The 21930-nt window shown below is 36.6% G+C and overlaps 1 protein-coding gene across 2 annotated transcripts in view; it reads left to right on the top strand.

Annotated features, from left to right (window-relative positions):
- Window positions 1-21930, top strand: part of KCNH8 (potassium voltage-gated channel subfamily H member 8) — a 337559-nt gene that overhangs the window by 204151 nt on the left and 111478 nt on the right. For both annotated transcript variants that reach the window (XM_070577513.1, XM_008519807.2), the window contains one exon: window positions 20053-20210. In XM_070577513.1, the coding sequence (XP_070433614.1) occupies window positions 20053-20210 (158 nt within the window). The remainder of the gene's footprint in view (window positions 1-20052; window positions 20211-21930) is intronic.

Genomic DNA, 21930 nt, shown 5'->3' with positions numbered 1-21930 from the left:
AGTTTTATTTATTTATGTTTTTTTTTTGGTCAGGAAGATTAGCCCTGAGCTAACATCACCACCAATCCTCCTCTTTTTGCTGAGGAAGATTGGCCCTGAGCTAACATTTGTGCCCATCTTCCTTTATTTTATATGTGGGACGCCTACCACAGCATGGCTTGATAAGTGGTGCATAGGTCTAGGCCCTGGATCTGAACCTGTGAACCCTGGGCCACCAAAGCAGAGCACACGAACGTAACCACTATGCAACCAGGCCAGCCCCATCAAAGTTTCATTTTTTAATCACATTATCCTTAGAACATTTATTGGTCAATAATGCTCTAGTTGAAATGCAATTTGTTCATGCTAATGTTTTTTACAGTCATAGCCATTGTGAGAAGTTCTAGGTGCATGTTGCTTTCTGAATTTTTTTAAATACTATACAGTCATTTCACTTAACAGAGTAATTTAGATAAATTAGTGTTATCAATATTGTCTTATTGTTTTTATTCCTATTTTTTTCTTAGGAAATTAGATATACATGGAAAATAGAGTTGTATTTGCCTGCCAAGCACAAAACTTATTTCACAATGAACCTGAATTATGTTTAAATCTGAAACATTTGTGAGGTGGCAATTTTGGAAGAAAATTGCCTTAGCACTCATCCAAGAACGATGCTGCCCTGAGACTTACGTATTACTGTAAACAGACGATGAGAAGGAACATGTGCTCATAAAATATGAAACCATAGTGCTGTTTTGAACAAGATAGGGAAATTAAGGATGGAATATTACTAAATTTAGAAACCCAGAAGAAAATTATGAGTTCTTGATTTAGAAACTTATTGCAGAATAATGAGGGCTTTTTTTCCATTTGCCTCTTACCAAACATGGACTCTGCTATGTCATTCTCTCTTCTTCCCACTTTTTCAAGTATGTTTTCTTGCAGCATTAAAAGAAGATCGTATTCTCTAAAAATGGCATTGTTTAGGTGGCTTATATTTCCCATTTCAATCCATGCATCTAGCGTTTGCCATGGGAATAATCTCCTCTCCCGTTACTCCAATTGCTTTAAGCTAAATAAATATGTAAATAATTTTTAAAACCATGTATATATTGAATATATTGAGAAGTTGTTTAAATATTTTAGATGACAGAAAACATTGTAGTCACCTGGGTCTAGATGTAATTCATTATGTATTATTCAATTCATTAAATATTTGTTGAGGACCAATATGATGTCATCCAGCTGACTGCAGATGACAGTTCTTCAACATAGCATAAAAGACCCTTCATGGTCTGGACTCTGTCTCTATCCTTTTATCTTTCACCACTCTCTCCTCCTTCTGGTGGCTCCAGTCATACTGGACCATTTGCAGCTCTTCAACTGTGTCATTCCTCACATCCTTTGTATTTTCATATCCTTTGTATTTTCTACTCTCGGAAAAAAGGGCAAGACATCTTAGCTCTTCTTTGCCCAATCAAATTCTCCTTATTCTTGAAGTATCATCTTTGACCTCTTCTACAAAGTCTTTTTTTAACTCTTCCTACCCCTGTCACCACAAGTATGGGTTAGATTTCCCTCACACACTATTTAAGTGGTTCCCATCCCCCACTCTTCAACTGTATATCTATGTCTATTTCTTTCCCCGTACGCACATCTCATAAATAAACTATAAGCTCCCAGAGGACGTGGATTGGATAACATATTTATTTCTCTAGTTCCTCCAACTAATACAGTATCTGACCCATAGTAGGCAGTAAACTGCTATTTACTTACTACCACAGTTCAGATAAACAAAATATGAAATGTAGCTCATTGAGTGCTATAGCCTTATTTCCAAAGACAAGCCTTTGTGGGGTTTTTTGTGTGGTCCTGTAGGTGACTGTGTTTGTTTTTAAACTGTATAACCCACTTTAGAGTTACTAATCTTTAACAAGTCAGTACCACAAAGTAAACAGCATGTAGCTTGGGAAATCCCACAGATTTTGGTGCCCTGCCCAGCCCCTTGCAAACAGATCAAGAGCTTGTCAAGGCCCCCAAATGGAGTACTAGAGCATGGGATGAGCCTAGTGTCTCTAAAACTAGGTGTTAGGATGCCATCCTTCTCTAGATGACAACCCTTTAAGGGAGACTTCTGGACATGCAGACAAGCAAGGAGATGCTACAGCCTCAACTCGGTTAGACATACTGACCACTGGGAAATTAAAAATCATTCTTATCAATTAACTAATAAGAATTATTTAAAAGAAGATCTTATATAAACCTGATACTGTGCTGTGGGTGGCAAAAAGTGTACTGAAGAAATTGAAGGCATTCTCCCTATATTTGAGAAGCTTATAAAATAATTGAGGAAATTTGCCTAAGCATGAAAAACTCTTAGCAGATAGTACAAGAGCAGTGACAGCCTTGCTCCAAGCTGTGGATTATGATTCCATGTCTGCAGGAAAGACATCTGTGGTGTATTTTGAAATAGATGTAGATCTAGCCCTTATTAGTCATGAAATGTGAAGGTGTGATCAGAGAAGAAAAGTTCATAGGAAAGTAGGATGAGAGACCACAAAGGCTGAGTATTTGGAAGGAAGATGAACTTACCAAGGTAGCAACAAGAAATAAGCTATGCTTGTGGTTATTCACCCATTCATAATTCTACCTAAGCCTAACCTTATAGGCAAAATGAAATTCATTGCTGGAGTGGAATGTTTGAAGAGATCTAACACAAACTGGGCCATTGGATAAAAATCACACTCTTAAAAGCAGAGTTGAGCATAAAGACACTGGATTCCTGGTGTTTGGGGTACAATAGCTGTTCAGTGAATTTATGTTAAATGTTTGAAATTGAGCGTGACTAGAATTGACTACGATAGTAAAGAAGACTGTCATTTACTTGGGTTGAATCAGATATTGGCCTGGATAAAACAGATAGGCTTGCCAAGAAAAATGCAAGATGTTAACTCTGACTTTAAAAATTACTGGTTCTTCATTTCTATAGAAAATATTAAGAATATGTAAAGTATATTTATTTAGATTATTTCATTTGAAACTTACAGCAACCTTTGAGAAGACTGAAGTTACAAAGACCTACTTCCCGTATTTCCTACCACACAAAATTTTTAAGGCTGACCCTACATAATGCAGTATAGTACAATTAAGAACTAAATTGGATGGTAATATTCATCCCAGCTTATAGATAAACTGAAGCTCAAAGAGGTTTAAATCACTTTCAAAAAAACGGAAATACAAAGGGAAACAAGGAGTAAACTTACATTTTGAACAGTAGATTCACGATAAGTAATTTTATATTTGTTATTTCATTTAATGATTGTAACAAGGCCACAGAAGAGTTTTCCAATCACCTGTAGCCTCTTGTTTGTCAATTGGTGCTTGTTAGTCTTTTTCTGACTGGATCTCTTTCCATCTTTGATGCTAGTGATCCCCTCTTCTCTTTCATTGGCTTCCATTGAATACGTGTTCTCCTGGCTTTCCTTCTCCTTCTTGGATGTTTCTACTCAATCTCCTCCATGATCTCTTCTGCCTTTTCCTGTGTTTTAAATGACATGACTCCCCTGGTGTTATCCATGGCTCTCTCTTCTTTCTACCACACACTTAACCATGGGTCATTATATTACCTCCTATTATTTCAATGTCAAATGTTTCCAAAACAATATCTTGAGCCTGATTGCTTCCAAAAATTCGTGTATGTGCATTCAACCATCTATAGGCTATCTTTCCAATGAAACACAGCTTCTTCAAATACCACAGATTGGAAGTTGAGCTCGTCACCTTTGTTCCCTAAACCACACACCTGTTTCCTTCTTGAATGTCCCCGTGTTTGAAAGTCCTCAAGAGTTATACCCGCAGGCCTTTTCACAGAGTCCTCCTGCTCCCTCAATCCCCCAGTAAAATCAAACTCGAAATCCTGTATGGTCTACCTCCTAATCATCTATTGAAACACCTTGTTTTCTTATTCTCACTGTCACTACTTTAGTTCTGGTCACCATCAGCTCTGACTGGATTATTCCACCCCCTGAGTAACTTCCTTCCCTGCCCACACTCTTAGCATCTATTTACTATGCTAGATCCACGTTCTTGTTATTGTTGTTTTAATATAATGTATATCTGATCATGTCATCTCACTTTTTAAAACCCTTCAATCATTTCCTATTCTCGAACTTTAAATAAATGCATACTTTCCACCTCTACCCTCTTCTCCTCTGCCTTGCTAACTCTTATTCATCCTTTTGGACACAGCTCACTCGTGGTCTCCCACCTGTCTGTCCCAAGCTTCACCTCCTAAATCTGTGTTAGCTGTTCCTTCTTGGTGTTCCCAGAGCACACATCACACAATGTCGTCATTTCCTGTTTACTTACCTGTATCTCCTACTGAGCTGTAATTTCTTTGAATGCAGAAACAGAGTATTAATCATCTTCGTACTCCCAGAATCTAGCTAATATGTGTACATATAAAGTGATCAATAAATACTGGTTAAGTAAATAGATGAGGGGCAATTATTATTAGTTCCATTTTACTTAAATAGAAATTAGAACTTAGAAAATGTTAATCACTTTCCAAAAGACACACTGCTACTGAATGGGAGAACTGAAATTGGAACCCAGTTATATTTTATTTTAAAGCCAATGTTCATCCCAAAGGGTCATGACATTTTATCATATCAGCACATCTAACTGAACTAAGATCATAATTTTAAAGAATAAAATACAAAAAAAATACATATTTTAAACTTGCTAATTTGTGCTCACAGCATGATTATTATTTTGGTTACTGTGGAAATCAGTAGTTTTGGTAGTATTCCTCTGGTGACCTTCCAAACCATTTTATTTACATTGGATAATCCAAAAAGTATAATGGGAAGTATGGAAAGACTCGAAACGCACTCGGGTGGAAGAAAAGTTTGGAACACTAAACAAGATGCAATTCTCATTCACTTTTTGGGGGAGACCAATAGCAAACAAAGAGACGTTCAAAATTAGTGACTCAAAAAAGAAAAGTGCAGAGACCAGAAAAGGTCATTCCATGGATGTACAATACTTTATCCGAAATTCAAAGTTAACTGACTGTCCTGTATTTAATTTGCTAAATCTGGCAAGTAAATACAGGGATGACCTCAATGGATCATATTAATGCCTCGGTTTTAGCAAGCAATAGCAGAAAGTGGAAGCTCAGGAGCAGCTACATAAATGGTTTAGGTTGAAATGATGCTGACCAATTTTTGACTAGGGATTGCAAAAGAAAAACCACTACTCAGAAGTACTGCCATCCTTAGTAGAGGCTAGAGAACTGGGTTAGTCTCTTGCCCATAATGAGAAAAGGTCACATTTTGATTGGACTGTCAAGGCCAGCCATGAAAGCACTATTTCATGGGGCTGGGAACTGTTAAATTACCAAGGACAGAGCTACAGACTTTGCTGTGTGTTTTAAGTTTAATAAGATATTGTAATAAGAGCTGCAACAATAATTCAGTGGCTTATGGGATATAGAAATGTATTTCCCTCTCACCTAATGTTCTGGGGAGTGCATTGACAGCTAGTAGGGAGAAGTTGGGGGAAGTGGTTCTCTGACATAGTCATTTAAGGACTGAGACTGATAGAGGCTCTAATATCTTTAGCAGATGGCTTCTAAGGTCACTCTGTTCTTCTTCATGCCAGACAGCAGAAATAGAAAAGCAGAGTACGAAAAAAACTAATGTGCACAATTTTTTTATTCTTCTCCCCAAGACCCCCCAGTACATAGTTGTATATTCTAGTTGTAGGTCCTTCTGTTTGTGCTATTTGGGATGCCACATCAGCCTGGCTTGATAAGCAGTGTCATGTCTGCGTCTAGGATCCAAACTGGCAAAACACTGAGCCGCTGAAGCAGAGGTCATGAATTTAACCACTTGGCCATGGGGCTGGCCCTCTAATGTGCACAATTCTATGGACAAAGCATAAAATTTGCACACAACACTCCACTTGCAAAAGCCCAGCCACGTCATCACGCTAGTTGCATATGGGAGTGGGAAGTGTCATTTAGCTACAGTTCTGTTACTCTGGAAAAAGGAGAATACGAATTTTGGTAGACAGTTATCTTTTGCCATTATATTTTGCAATTATATCCTAGAGTTGCATTCCATGGCTTTTAGATTGAGGGAAAAAGAGAGCAGAAAAGCAAGGTACTATTTTAAATATTAGAGGCAATTTCTGCCATCATTTAACTTTGAGAGAATATGGGGTAACGTGTGAGATAGGGGATCACAGTCTGTGATGCCCTGAGTTGGTCTTAGTTCCTTTGTTATTGATTTGAATGTGATTTTAGTATTTTGAGGAACCTACAACATGACCACTGGATGCAAGTCAACTGCTTTATCTACTATTTAACTGAAGATGCCACAATCTTTTTTAATGGTGAAGGAAAAGGTGACCGAGTGGACTTGAAATATGCTATTCTGGGATCACACAGTTTATGGGTGACTCAAGTTCTTTTGGGTGTAATTTTGACTCTATGTGAATTACTCTTTACTCACTGACTTCAGAACCTATGCAAATCTGCTATCTGCAAAATAAATAAAAATTCTATTTCTCCACAGTCATTTAATAAGAGCTTTGCGGTTCCATGCTTTGGATGTATTTGAAGGCTTGTGTATTACAAGACACCAAGCCAGTTCTTCCCAAGCAGTGAGGCCTATAGATAAGCAAAGGCAAGTAATTCACATACTCATTAAAGGTACCACATAAAAGAAAAAGTAAGAGGAAGAATAGTGAACAGCTATGGAGGGTGATATTTGATCAGCTCAGCCCCGGTCTTGAACATCATTATTAAGATAATACAAATGAATCCTTATCACCAAGAGATGCATTTTTGTAACAGATTGAAAATCTGAACTGACCTTACGCATGAAAAGTCTGATAACAATTGAAATATACAGAATGCATGGCCAATAACAGTCTTGAAACAAGTTGAGAGGCAGTTATGTGTGGATCTCTTGAATAGCAAAGAAGACGTTTCTGCCTGTATTTAAATACATCTTCAGAATAGCATCGGTACTGATGGACATTCAAATGCTAAAAAAGCAAATAGCATTAGCTTGGGTAATAGAATTCATCAAAACCATCCCAAGTCAAGTTACATCCTAGTGATGGCCAAATACCACATTTGCGTTACTCAGTTGTTTGAGTGATGCCTCCAAAAACAATTTCTTGGAATAAAACCTTGGCTTTACAGTTTGTGTCAGTGTTCAGTCCTGAGTATCCTGAGTTTTGTAACACCTTCTGACTCTAGTCCTGATAAAGATCGTGTGAGTTTATCCCTATTTCTAGAAAAACAGCAGTAAAGCTATTGCAGTGTAATTAAATGTTAATTTGAAGACAAGACGTTCCTTGAGTACATGAATGGATCGTTTTTAACAAATAGATGTATTTTTGTCAAATTTTATTTATTCATCTTTACATCAACAACCACTGCCTGATGAATAATAAGTATCAAAACGCAGGGTAGGTAAGTTTTGAGAGTGATGTTTTGCTCTCTCTGGAATGTCACTGAGAAACTCTAGACACTATATTTATATAAACAGATACTAGAGCAGTTTCTACCCTTCCTTCCAGAAATGCTATACAGTAAGTAAAGGATAAACTTTGTAAGAACTTAAAAAACTTTCAATGTGAAATATGAACAAATAAAAATAACTGGCAACTTCATCTCTTTTCAGGCTCTAGCTCTAATTGGTAACCCCTTTGACACCTTACTTTTTCAAAAGATAGATTTAACCTCCTGGAGCACGTCTTCCACTCTCTGACTATAACCCAGGTGCAACTTGTCATTAACTGGCTCTGGAATTCCTCCTGGCCTTCTCTAGTTCTGCTCTGTCTTGAGTTCCACATGTGGCTGTTTTTTTTTTTTTTTTTTTTTTGCTAAGGAAGATTTGCCATGAGCTACCATCTGTTGCCAATCTTCCTCTTTTTTCACTTGAACAAGATTAGCCCTGAGCTAACACCTGTGCCAATCTTCTTCTATTTTGTATGTGGGTCATAGCTACAGCATGGCTGATGAGTGGCATGGGTCTATGTCCAGGATCTGAACCCATGAACCCAGGTTGCTGAAGCAGAGTGGACCAGCTTAACCACTAGGCCATGGGACCAGCCCAGTTATTTGGATTTTTAATTCTGCTTGCCTTGTGATTTCCTTCTTGGCTTTGATGATCCAATTACTACTGTGAATTCTTGGCTCTTAAATGCCTGGTGATGTTGACTTGACTTGTCATTGGACTACTTTGTCAAACAACCCTGAGGAAGAATTAATACAACATAGACACTGTTTTACTTCCCAACTTTCCATTTGATTTCAGTATCGATTATAATATAACTAAAGCAAGGGACTACCCTGTGCCCCAACTTTGGCATTATTGTTTGGCCTATGCATGCGTAACTGAAATTATATGGGTGTGGCTTGATATTATTGATCTTTTTGTGAGTTTATTACTTACAATGACTAAAAATAGACTGAATTATTGAAACCACAAGTAGAAATGCAATTCTGGCAAAACACAAATATGTGGCAATTTCTACTGGTAAATTCATAAGAAAAGCAATGAAATCATAATATGCTTAATTGAGAATCTGTTTTTCTCTTAACAAGCACGGTTCCATTATTTCAAATACTGAATATTTTATCCCATTTAGATTTTTTTTTTTTTTGAGGAAGATTAGTTGTGAGCTAATATCCACTGCCAATCGTCCTCTTTTTTGCTGAGGAGGATTGGCCCTGAGTTAACATCTATGCCCATCTTCCTCTATTTTATATGTAGGATGCCTGCCACAGCCTGGCTTGATAAGCAGTGTGTAGGTCCATGCCTGGGATTCGAATCTGTGAACCCTAGGCTGCCAAGTGGAGTGTGCAAACTTAACCACTGCACCACTGGTCTGGCCCCTAGATTTTTTTTAATATAACACTTAATATTTGTGACTAATCAACTTTTGCTTTAAAAGTTGAATATATTAGTCGTAGTTTAAATGCTGTTGAGAGTCAGTAAATAGAGCTTGGACACATCTGTTTCTGACTGTGTTGGAAAAGCTGGTATCTGACAGATAGGCCATTGGAGAAAAATATAGAGATCAGAAACAGATCTACACGTATATGATCACTTGGTTTATGACAATAGTGCCACTGAAATGCTTTAAGGAAATGATAATGTTTTCTAAAATGATGCTAGATCAATTGGATATCCACCTGGGAAAATATAAATCTTGACTACTGCATCTCACTATACACAAAATCAATTGCAGATGGATTGTAGACAAAATGAAAGTTAAAAAATAAAACTCGAGGGGCCGACCTGGTGGTGCAGCAGTTAAGTGCACACGTTCTGCTTTAGCGGCCCAGGGTTCACCGGTTCGGATCCCGGGTGCAAACATGCCATGCTGTGGTAGCCATCCCACATATAAAGTAGAGGACGATGGGCACGGATGTTAGTTCAGGGCCAGGCTTCCTCAGCAAAAAAAGAGGAGGATTGGCAGCAGTTAGCTCAGGGCTACTCTTCCTCAAAAAAAAATTTAAAAATAAATAAAAAATAAAACTCGTAGAAGACATCATAGTAGAATATCTTAATAACTTTGGCATAGACATAAATTACTTAAACAGAACACAACTCATAATCAGAATATGTAAAACAATTCCTACAAATCAGTAAAAGAAAAGGAGGGGAAACATATTTCATTAGACAAAATCAACACTTCATAAAAGAAGATATTCAAATGTGCAATTAGTATGTGCTCATTATCATTAAGAAAACGAAAACAGCTTCACCACCACTAGAATGGTTAAAATAAAATTTTTAAAAAAGACAAATTACCAAGGTTTGGGGAAGATATGGAGCTACCTGAAATTTAATGCACTGCATGTAGAAATGTAAATTAGTACAGCATCTCTGTTAAATTTTTGCCAGCATCTACTAAAGTAAAATATATACTTACTTTATGACCCAGTAATTTAACTCATAAAATCAACAGATATACCTGTACAAGGACAGTTATACGTATTATGTGTATGTGTGCATATGTATATATGAAAATATATATACACACATGTACGTATATACATATATGTGTAAATATATATATATATATATATTTCCAAGAGCATTAACTGTAATAGCCCAAACTGGAAACAAACCACATTTTCATCAACAATGAAATTAAGAAGTGAATTTCTGTATAGTTATCCAATGAAATACTGTACAGCAATGAAAAACAGTGAACATGGTACTACGGTACCAAATTGATGAAAATCACATATGCGTTGTCTAGTAGAAGAATGCATACACAAGAGTACAATCTATATGATTCAAAATAAAGTTCCTAACTAATTAAGCAAAATTAATCTATGATAATTGGAGCATCAGTGACCTTTCGGAGGTAAATGACTGCACAGGAGCACAAAGAAGGCTTCTGGTGTTCTGGGGCTAGTTATATCTCCATCCGTATGTGACAAAGGTGGTCAGCTTTGGGAAAATTCATCAAACTGTCCACTTAAGATCAGTGCATTTTATAGTATATACGCAATTCTTAAAATAGAACACTTTTTGAAATATTTTAAACAATTTTGTATATTGCAACCTACAGTCAAAATGCTAAATATTATTTTTATGAGTCTAAAAATTACCTAAATTTTAAAAAGCAATTTGTAGATATCACCAGAAGAATCCCCTTCATATGCCGGAAGGAGGGGGTGAATTATAATAAACAATGTGTTGGTGGTAGCATACAGGCAGACTCTAAAGTATAAATTGCATCTGTACCACTTTCCAGTTGGGCATCCTTGGGCTAGCTAATTCTGAGTCTGTATCTTATCCCTAAATGGACGTAATGTCTACTTCGTAGTGACCAAGTGAGGATCACAATAGCTAATACACGGAAAGCACTTAAAACAATCCCTGTCACATAGTAAGAATTTAATGAATGTTACCTATTATTATTTGCGTTGTTATTATATTCTTGTTATTTTAGTAACACTATATTATGTGTCTCAGGTCTATAAAGTAACACTAAAAATAATAGTCTTAACATGTTATTCAACCTTAGATAAGTCATTCATCATCCCTGTTTCTCAGTTTTGAAGACTGTAGAGTGGTAGTAGTACTAGGAGTAGTAATAACAACCGTGACAACTAATACCTGCTCAGTGGTTCACAACCCGGGGATTCTGACTCCACTTTCTGTACTATTAGCCACTCTGCTTATAACCTTCTAGGAATACCTATCAGTCAGGATGGGGTAGGGTTTGCTGTGATAACAAGCAACCTCAAAGTTTCGGTGGGATGTAACACAAAGGTTTATGTCTCACTCGTGCTTTGTGTTCATTGTGGTTTGGCAGTGAGCTCTGCCCATTTTAGTCGCTCAGGAGCCCAGGCGGACGGAGGCTTCATCTTGCCACAAGCTTCCATGGTCATCAAGGCAGGGGGAAGAAAATGTGAGGAATTGCAAGCTAGCTCTCAAAACTTTCACCCAGAGGTGTTTCAGGCTACTCCTGCTTCACAATTTCAGCCAAAGCAAATCACAGAGACACACTCTGTCTCTTCAGGTGGTGGGGAAATAGGATCATACCAGGAGGTAGAGAGCCAGAAATATTAGGTAAACAGTGCTAAAGACTATCATCAATACTAAGGATATTATTTTCCTCAAATGTGAAAATGAACATAAAAGTACTAATTAAAATGTAAAGTTTTCTGCAACTATACAGATCTTATTTAATCTAAAGTGTTTCTCTCTAAGGAGGATAATATATGTTGGATTTCACATTGGGGTAAACATTAATTTGGGGTAACATTAATTGGGATAACATTAAAAATTTGTTATCTCAGTTATCTCAGTCTTTATTAATTCTAAGTTTTGTTACTTGTATAATCAATATTTACTTCATATGACATCAATAGACTAATTATTAATTTTTTAAATTGCCTGACTGAATATTACAGATATGCTAGGTCTTATATTTTCTATTGTACTTAAATTTGGAAATTTTACCCCATGATAGCTATATTATAGACAGAATGAGTATGCCAAGACTTTCTGTAATTAAGCAGCATATTCGTAAATCATGGTTTTTCAGTAGGTTTGTGTTTAATCATTAAATTATTTTATTAAAAATGATCCAATAACTCCAAAGTTCAATATCTAATTTAGAGTTACATATTACCGAAAAAGTGAATAGTTTATAAGGAGCCAAAATTGGTAGTTTTTACACATACCAATGTGGATGGTATGTGGGAATCTTTAGATACAGTAAAAGTGTACAATAAAATTAAAGCAAAGTGCAAAGTCAATATAACACAACAATTACTTTGCACAATAAGTAGGGGTTTTAATAGAGATCCGCAGGGATCGTACCCTGTCTCCTTTGACCTGCCAGCATATTCCCAGCTTACTTATTCACCAAAAGGTGAATGACATCAGATAATAAAAATATGAGGGCCCCTGGTGACCAGACAAAGGCATGCTTCTTTTGGATGCTTTGTCCATCTTTGAGTGCCAGGGACCTTGCACAGGGCAAAGAGCACAACAGGTCCTCAATAGCAATATTTTTTATAGTACTGCAGGATGTCGCAAAGCTGAAAGGGGAGGTGTACTTTAGCTCTTCCAATAAAGAATAGGAGCAGTCAGTTGGGAGCAATCTGTATGAAAAACAATATTTGGGGATTTGCCTTAGCAAAAGTTCACTTCAACTCATAGTAACGCAAGAGTTTTTTTAAAATCCCCCAACAGCTTACTAAGGCTGCATTACTAGAAGTATTAAAACCAATTCTAAATACTTTCTAGAAGCATTACACTCCCACCAGATTGGCAAAACTTTTAAGGTCTGATAATATCAAGTGTCAGTGAGACTATGGAGTCATAAGAACCCTGAAAACACTACTGGTGGGAGTGTACATATTTGCTATTCTCCTCCACTCTGGACAGGCTATATCTGGGCATTAAATTTTGTCCTTCCTGGTAGAAAATGGAAGAGGGACACCTTTGAAAATTTATGTCCTCCTTTTAGGCAAACAGGGGGAGGGCAGGGAGCTTTTCTTTAATCTGCTTCTTCTCAATTACTTTCAGCTCAAAAGTATTCATATGCCAAAGTGGCATATTTTGGGTGGCATATTCTGCTATCCTTTGGTAGCTTACTTCCAAGAGGGCAGTAGCCAACTACATGAGTGGTTTTCTTTTCTTTATTGTGTTAAAGACTTGAAAATCCCTTTTCAAAATAAAAACTGATGGAGTGACTCATTACATGAAATGAACAAAAATTCAGCCTGAAAAGAGGAAGTGAGGAAAGGAAAAGGCGTTAGCCCAAATCCTATCTTCCGTGAGACTGTTGTGAAAACCACTAAACTAGAGAAAAGCCTCAGGACTGGGAAGAGGAAATCTTATCAGTAAGAGACAGTGGGAAGAAATGGAGATATTCTCCTGGGGGACTGAGAGAACCTGATGACTAATCTCGAATATTTATAGAAAGGGCTTTTGGGTGGGAGAGGACAATGTATTCTGTGTTGCTGTAAGGACAAAACTAGAATCAAGGAGAGGTTGTTACAAGGAGGAAGGCATTTATTCGAGGAAAGTAAGACGTACCTGATGGTGGATGTGTCAAACTAAGATGGCGCTCTCAGAAAGCAGAGGACTCACCATTGCTGGAAGCATTCAATGACTGGTTGACCACATCCCTATGAAGGACAACATGGATGGGGTTCTGCACTCTGAGAGACATTGGGATAGAGGACTTATAGGTCTCTTCCCTTCTGAATGAGTCCACATGATATTGATGTTGAAGCTCAAAATCTTTGTAAGGGTCCACCATGATAACATTGGCCGCATTGCTATAAAACAGAAACTGATACCAGCATCAACCACCCCTTGATCCATCTGGTTGCTTTCTTTCAGCCTCACATTTTCTTTTAAATTTAATTGCTCTTCAATACTATTTTTCACTTAATCTGCTGCCCTATCTTTGCCATAAATCTCTCATTTTAAGGTAAATAAGAGGGACAAATGAGCGAGTGTGGAGTGGTATGAAAATCTTATTCACTAATATTGGCAATCAATTACAGTCGTTCTTAGGATTGTTAGTCATTCAAGCATGTTCATTAATCAGCTCTCAGTTATTCATTCTTCCACACCTTTTGGCTCAAATTTGCTGTGACATCATACTGTGTTCAAAGGAGTGCCTCACAAGCCATGAAAAAGACAGGGTGTCTTTAGTATGTTAGTCAGTAGCTGGTTTAGTTAAATATCTGTCCACCCACGCTGTACTACATTGATTAATTTTTAAAGAAATGGCTAAATGAAGATATTAATTATTTGTATGTGTGCCTATGCTCTCATGCACACCATTATATTTTAATTTACTTATTAATGAGTAAGCCGATATGATTTTAAAATTATTTCCCATCTGGCTTGCATGCTAATAAAGAAAAGAAATCTACTAATTTGTGCCATATCGAATTTAACCTTTTCTTTTTGTACTTTCTAATTACATAGCTCTCAAGGAAATCAAACTAGAAAAAATGGATTTAACCTTCCTGCTTTTTAGTCCTCATACATAGCCATGTAGTGTGGAAGAGAAACAAAACATTCATTTTGGAGGTCTTAGCGATATGAAAACAGAACATGTACACAGTTATCTCCCTATTATTTGTCTTTATTTTAATCCTGCTTATGTAAAACTGAAATACAACAAGAAGGCAAGTTGATTATCTTGCAAAATAATTAAGTGCCATCTGAATCATCAGAAAATTCAATTGTATTCTGCCTCATTTTGGTGTAGTATATTATGATCAAGTTTGGAAATTCTGTAAACCACATAGAGTATGTACGGTAATTCTCTTTTGCCCTGCTTGTTTACTCATTCCACGTGATACCAGCACCATGTGCCACAACAGATTGGTTATGCCTGTACAAACACAGGAGGCATCAATGTTTCTGAATGGTAGATTTTTATTAATTAATTTGTTATGCTTTTGGAATATTTCTCCTGATTCGAACTGTGTGTGCATGTGTACTTAGAGACAATTGTACATGCTGCTAATAAATGAAATTAAAAAGAAAAATTAAATATAAAATTTGGATGTTAATGAATTTTCATGTATTTTTCAACATAAAGTTGAAAAACATTATACTTATGCCTTCTGGATGTCTCAAAATGGAAATCATACTGCTGCCTTTTAGGTGGGTTTTGGATTATGTGGAAGAGACCACATTCTTACTGTAACATTTGATTGAGTCACTGATTTAATTCACCAAAGACACAAAACTTTACGGAAAGTGAGACAACCACAGGGGGAGGAGCAGTTACAGCGAGGTTCATGCAGCTCCACTTTGCTGCCATGTTTCTCCCACAAGGGACATCAGATCTAGAAGACTCTTTTCCTTCTCATCACAATTTCATCTTATTCTATACTCCCCTCACTCTTAAAGAAGAACGTGTACTAGCCATCTCTGCCCTTCCATTTAAGGGAATATTTACATTCAGTTCTCCTGGTTCTTGAACGGAATCACCATGTGCTCATCAGTGGAGAGAAAGCAGAGTGAATTCTCAGTTGTCGCGAGACAAAAACTTATTCCTTGTACTTACAGAATCAATGACAGTTCATTTCCCCGCATTCAGTCCTGTGATTTTGATTTAATCTTCTTTCAACTGAGTGCTGCTGATGCTGAATTTAATCTAAGGGCTACAATTGAAAATGCATTTTCCTGCACCAACCTATTGTTACTGCCTCTAAAATAGATTTGAAAGTGCAGTAAATCTTTAAGATAATGGAAAGAAAATGGAATTGAGTGTCAGAAGTTGTCCTGCTTCTCTACTGCTTACTATCTTCATGACTTTAAGCAATTTCCTTAAATCTCCTGAGTCATTGGTAAAATGACAGTGATAATATAGACCTGAGAGAACTGTATGGAACCACACAAACTGATACACGTGAGAATGTGTTTCGTAAACCACAATACACCAGAACCATGTGTATTCTTATGCATGTGACAAAAATAGGTGTTTTAAAAATCAGCTATCCAAAAATAATACTAATCACTCTATAAACCTACAGTCTTTGCACAACGGTTGTACCATAGTCCTGAAAACATTAGAATATGATATACATCTAGGTTTTTCACCTGAAAATAAACTTAAAAGTATTCAAGTATTTAAAAAATATATTTATATCCATAGATTTTAAAAAATAGCTTTTATTCTTTTACTATTACAACTGTTTGTGTATAAAGTCTTATAATTATTTCTTTTTAAACCTAAAATTAACATATCTTCTTTTCTTCCGATTAACACAATTGAGTAGCAAATTATTTTTTTAAAAGCTTTCTAAACTGATATTCTGAAATGACTCATCCAAGAAAATACCTTTTCTATTCAGAAATCTGCACTTCTATTTTATTCTTTAGTCAACCACACTATTAACCACACAACCCTAAAAATGTTTGCTGTATCAATCAACCAAAGGCCAATCATTTCATTCATTCCTCCATTCAGGGGAATGCCCCAGGCACGTGGATGATGACAATGACTTTTCTGTGACATTTTTGGTAGACCTGGCGATGAGTTAGTAAATATGTGAGGAATTTGTCCTTTCAGTTTTATAATGAACTTACAGGCTTACCTCAGCCTGCATTGTGGAAACCAAAGATCACTAAAGGGCTTGGTAAAAACCTCTTTGGATTTCTCACTCATGAGTTGGAAACCTAAATGCCTAACCTGAGCTTTCTTTTGGAAACTATGAAGTTGAAATCTCTGCTTTATTTTATCTGCTGGTGGCCTGACCTGTAAAATTGCTCTGCAGAAATACATCCATCTAGAATGTTAAAGATTGAAAAGTTCACACACTACTGTAACAATCTTATGGCATTCCGCTGAGCTCCCAGCTCCCTCTTGGTGGCCAAGCTATGATGATCCATTGCAGCTTTGCCATGATAGCAATCTTACCCTGCAGCGTGTAGGGGAAGTGGGAGAATTCCCCTCCCCTCTTTTCCTTAAGGTTCTTATGGCTGGTCAAATAATTAAAAAGGCAGGTTAGCAGGAGAAAATCAAACAAAGCTTAATAGCATGAATACATGGGAGAAACTCAGGAGAAAGTGAGCAACTCAGCCAACTGGTCAAGGCTGCCGGTTTAAGGATCTTCAGCTCCAGACAAGGAGGGCGTTTCAGGTGGTGATTTGGGGCTTCAAAAGGGAGGAAACTCACAAGGAAATGGAAAAGCAAATGTTTGGTAAATAGAACTTTGATAAGAGTGGGTTTAGCAAGGATCCTCCCAGTCTACCGGATACCCAGAGCTATGTATGGTGATGGCCTGTCCTGGGGACAGGCCTTCAGTTTAAATTTCTTTTAGGCTGTTAGAGGGGAAAGGTCGAATGTTCTTCCTGAGTCTGAGCCTTTATTGTCTTCAGCTTGAAATAATCCGCCTACCAGAGTGGCGCATCCTCGGAGGTCTGCCCTGAACCCCATCTGGTGACATATACCTTGGGATTGTTTTCATCCTGTGTGAGTGGCTTATCCACGAGCTTCATCCTTTCATAGTCTCAATATTAACAATGGAACTAAATTAATGTTTTTATTTTTTGACAAAAATATGACTTTTAATAATGCCGTTTTAATAGCTTAGATCATTCACAATAGACTTGAAAAATTATTGTTTTCTTAGAGTCGCCTTGAACTTGCTTCCAGACCTGTGATGTGCTGGTCTCTGTTAAGGACCAAAACCCAAAGCACTGAATAGGAATTTAGGAAATTTGGATTTGGGTCTTGCTCTTTCACCACCTGGCTGAGAGTTTTAACCCTGTGCTTCAGCTTAATCATCTGTGTGACCCCGGGCAAATCACTTGATTTCTTTTGTGCCTCCGTTTTCTTATCTATAAAAGGAGATAATAAAGTGCCTACTTCTTAGTGTTGTTGTAAAGAGTCAATGAGATTATGATTATAAAGGGCCTGCAACAGTACTGGATTTATGCTAAGAACATATATGTTATCTATAATACTCTAACAGTAATCTGTTGTCATAATTCTTTTATTATCTCACCTCACAAGGCTGTAATAGTACCAGATGACATAATAAATGAACTAGTTATTTTCATTACTGCATAGCAAACTACCACAAACTCAGCAGCTTAAACAGCGCCCATTTATGCCATAGTTTCCGGAGGCCAGAAGTCCAGGTCTAGCTTAACTGGATTCTTGCTCAGGGCCTCACAAGGCTGCAATCAAGGTGTCAGCTAAGCTGTGTTGCTTTCTGGAGATCCAAATTCTCTTCCAAGCTCATGTGGCTGTTGAAAGAATTCATTTCCTTAAGGTTGTAGGGCTGAGGTTCCCATTCTTGCTAGATGTCAACCAGGGTTCACTCTCAGCAACTGGAGGCTGCCCGCTGTTCCCTGCCATGTGACCCTTTCTGTAATATGGCAGTTGCTTTCTTCCAGAAGAGAAAAGCTTGTCTCACTGGCTTCCAATACTTTACCATGAGATGACGAAAGCTCTGCTTTACAGGGCTTATTTGATGAGGTTGGGCCACCCAGGGTAATCTCCCTTTAGCCATATAAGGCAGCATGATCATGGCTTGATACCTTCCCATGCTCACAGTTTCCACCCTCACTCAAGGGGAAGAGATCACATGGAGCGGGGCGGTCATCTTAGAATCGGGCCTTCCACAAATGTGAATATGAAGTAAAAAGTAAAAATGCTGTATAAATATAGAGTGCTCATTATTATAATTTTTATTATTGTCACCATGATGATCATGATATTAACAAATTCTTAACCTCATACAACACTATTCCACTTATTTTCAGTGGTTTAAATTAGCTATAAAGAGTATTCCAATTCATCTAATAATTGTGTACCTCAGAGCTTAGCATTCAGCTTATAACTCCTTGAATTCCTATTCTCTTTGGGATGTTTACTTCCCACATTCCCTCCTTTGATCTGAGTCACTGAATCATGGCAAGAACAAAGTTCCATGGAGAAATAGGTTTCTGTTGGAGTCATCAGTCCATAAAAAGTTCAATCGTTATCACTCTTACATGTATGTACCAGTCTTGAAATTCCCAAAGGCCTGGTTGTACTCAGCTCTAAAACAAATAAAAGAAAAGGTCATATTTTCCACTGCTTTAATGAAATTTAACCCAGAACTAATGTGACAGACTCAGAGACGTTTATTTGTAGGCAGCAGGACTGAGTTTAAGATAATCCACATGACTATGGCTTTGTCATTTAACCAGCACTCATGGTGGCCTTGTATACTGTAAAAAGTTCAATAAGTAGATAATAAAATCAAATATAATTATAAAGCAAAAATATATACAAAATAAAAATACAATAAAACAACGATGTAGGGAAAAGTTAAAATTAATTCCTCATCCATTAAAATAAAATGGGGAATTTAACCCAGAAATGCAAACAAGAAGCTTCTGGTATTTTATTAATACAAGTGCTTTCAGGGCTGAGATGAATTTCATATCCATACGGAGATTAGTAAAATTTTTGTACACAGAATAAAAAAAGAATACAAACTACGAAATGTATCTGTGCTCAAAATCATCTCTGCCACTGTTGGCAATATGATCATGGATGAGTCAATTTTCCTCACTGAGACCTCATTACCGCCTCCTGGATAAGGAGTTAATACTGTCTACTACAGAAGATGTTCTGAGGAGTAAGTGGAATAACCTATGCTAAGATCTCAGGACAATGTTTGGTACATAGAGGGCATTAGAAAGTGATGACAACTGTTGTTATTGTTATTATTATTTATTTTAATTATGTTAACATGTGACCCGATGTCTAGGATATATTAAGTACTCAGAAAATATTACTTTCTTCAACCTTCTTGGATACCTGTTTGTTGAGTTGAGCTGGATCTGTCAAGAAGAGTATTATGGATATTATCAATCTGAAATACATTAAGAGGTTACTCTTAGTCTAAACTTTATTTAATTGTATACAATTTTCTTCCTCCCCTCTTTCTCCCTGCCTTCCTGTCTTCCTTCCATCTTCCCTTCTTTCACTCTACTCTCTCTCTTTCTTCCTTCTTTTTCTCTATCGTTTTTTCTCAAGCAGATATTATTTTAAATTTCCGAACAACCTATGTGAGCAAGTCTGGCCAGGTTATCTTTGAAGCAAGATCAATTTGCATCCACTACGTCACAACCTGGTTCATCATTGATTTGATCGCTGCCCTGCCTTTTGACCTCCTGTATGCTTTCAATGTCACAGTGGTGAGTAAAGAGCTCCCTTCCACATGACCTCAAAGGCTGGTTTTACCCCTGTGCTTCTTTTTCACATGTTCAGGTTTTATTCATTTGTGGCAATTTGTGCATCCAGGATTTTGTTCCCTCTTCAACAAAGATGCCAAGGTGACCAATGATATGCCTATCAGATTCTCCACTTGAGGAAGTTACTTCCTTTTGAAATTTGCATTACTTAGTTATACCTAGTTATTTGCATTGTTTCTAGTTATTTAAATACCTGGAACCAGGATATACAAAAAGCCTGAATTTATTATCAACACTGACTCACTAAAAAATCCTTTGACAAGGAAACCATGTGTAGAAATACGAGCATTACTTTATATTACTAAGGCAGATATTAGCCTTGAGAATTTGGTGGAGACTTTAAAGATTTCTTCTCCTTTTATGAATTTCCTCTCTACCTCTTGAGTATTTCCTTATTCACTGACAAAACAAACAAGACCGATCAAGACAGAGAAAAATGCTCAAATAAAAATAAGAGAATTTAACCACTTTTTGGAAGTCCTTGTAAAAATGTTGGATGGGACAGAAACCTAAATGATGCAATGACCAACATAAAGTTGAGAGTTCTCTTGAATTTTAATTGATATTTGTAGCTTCCCCTCTTTCTTCATCTAAAGCCTTTATCCTCTTGTCTCATCACAGGAAAGAAAACATGCCCACTTGTAGTAGCTATTTTTACTATTTAATCATTGATACTCTTAAAAGCAGTAAGTGCTTCCTTATAAACAGAGAGACATCTAAGGAAGTATAATAGTAGTTTGGGACCAGTAATGCAATTTGCTGTGGAGTAACCAATTTTAGCAGGTAAAAATTTACCGATTATTAGTTCAAGTTAAATATATTTCCCACTCAGTTGATAACCCCTTGTAGAAATCATATTCTCTATCAAGAATTTAAAAGCGTAGTTTTTAATATTAAACAAGGTGATCAGTGTTTCAAATACATTCGAATACAGAATGAAGATCGAACTATACTCCTGACTATTTAGTACAGATTTCTGCACCTGTTAATTGCCTGTACAATAGCATTTTTCTTTTCTTTTTCTTTCTTATTTTTTTTTCTAAGTTGGAAAGTTGAGGGTGTCAATCTCTTTAAAAGGTTTATAACTCAACTGAAAGGAAAGCTCTGGAGAAAAATCTAGTATGTAATATCAATCAGTGCTACACTGAATTGTTATCCAAGCTTTTTAAAGTGCTTTTTAAGATTGAATTTGACTAGATAAGTGTACTATAATGAAAGCGTAATGACTTAAAATAAGGCTTTTGCAAGGTTGCAAAAAAATATCCAAAAGCAATGTATAATTCACAAAATGCTAAAAAAATTTCCAAATTCTCCTAGAGAATTGTTAAATACATGGTGCTTAATAGACTCTGCTCTAAACTAATTGACTCTTTTGCTATACTAATAATATTTTTTATATTCCATTTTTCTTTGGGTCCTGAACAAATAGAATAATTTTAAATATATATGTTATAGAATTATATGATAAAATACATAAAATAAAAAATACATAACATGTATTTATGTATCAGCATCTCATTGCCTAAAATTAACATGGATAAAGGATTTTTGAAAGTCTAATTCTCATATTTTGATAAATTTTAAATTCTTGTGCACTTTCACTACACTTCTGTCTTTCTTCTTTCTTATTTGTGAAATCTGGCACAAATACTTTACAAAGAAT

The sequence above is a fragment of the Equus przewalskii genome, chromosome 15 (assembly GCF_037783145.1).
Source record: "Equus przewalskii isolate Varuska chromosome 15, EquPr2, whole genome shotgun sequence".
NCBI lineage: Eukaryota > Metazoa > Chordata > Mammalia > Perissodactyla > Equidae > Equus > Equus przewalskii.
The sequence above is the reverse complement of the archived record's forward strand: the minus strand, read 5'-3'. Positions and strand labels throughout refer to the sequence as shown.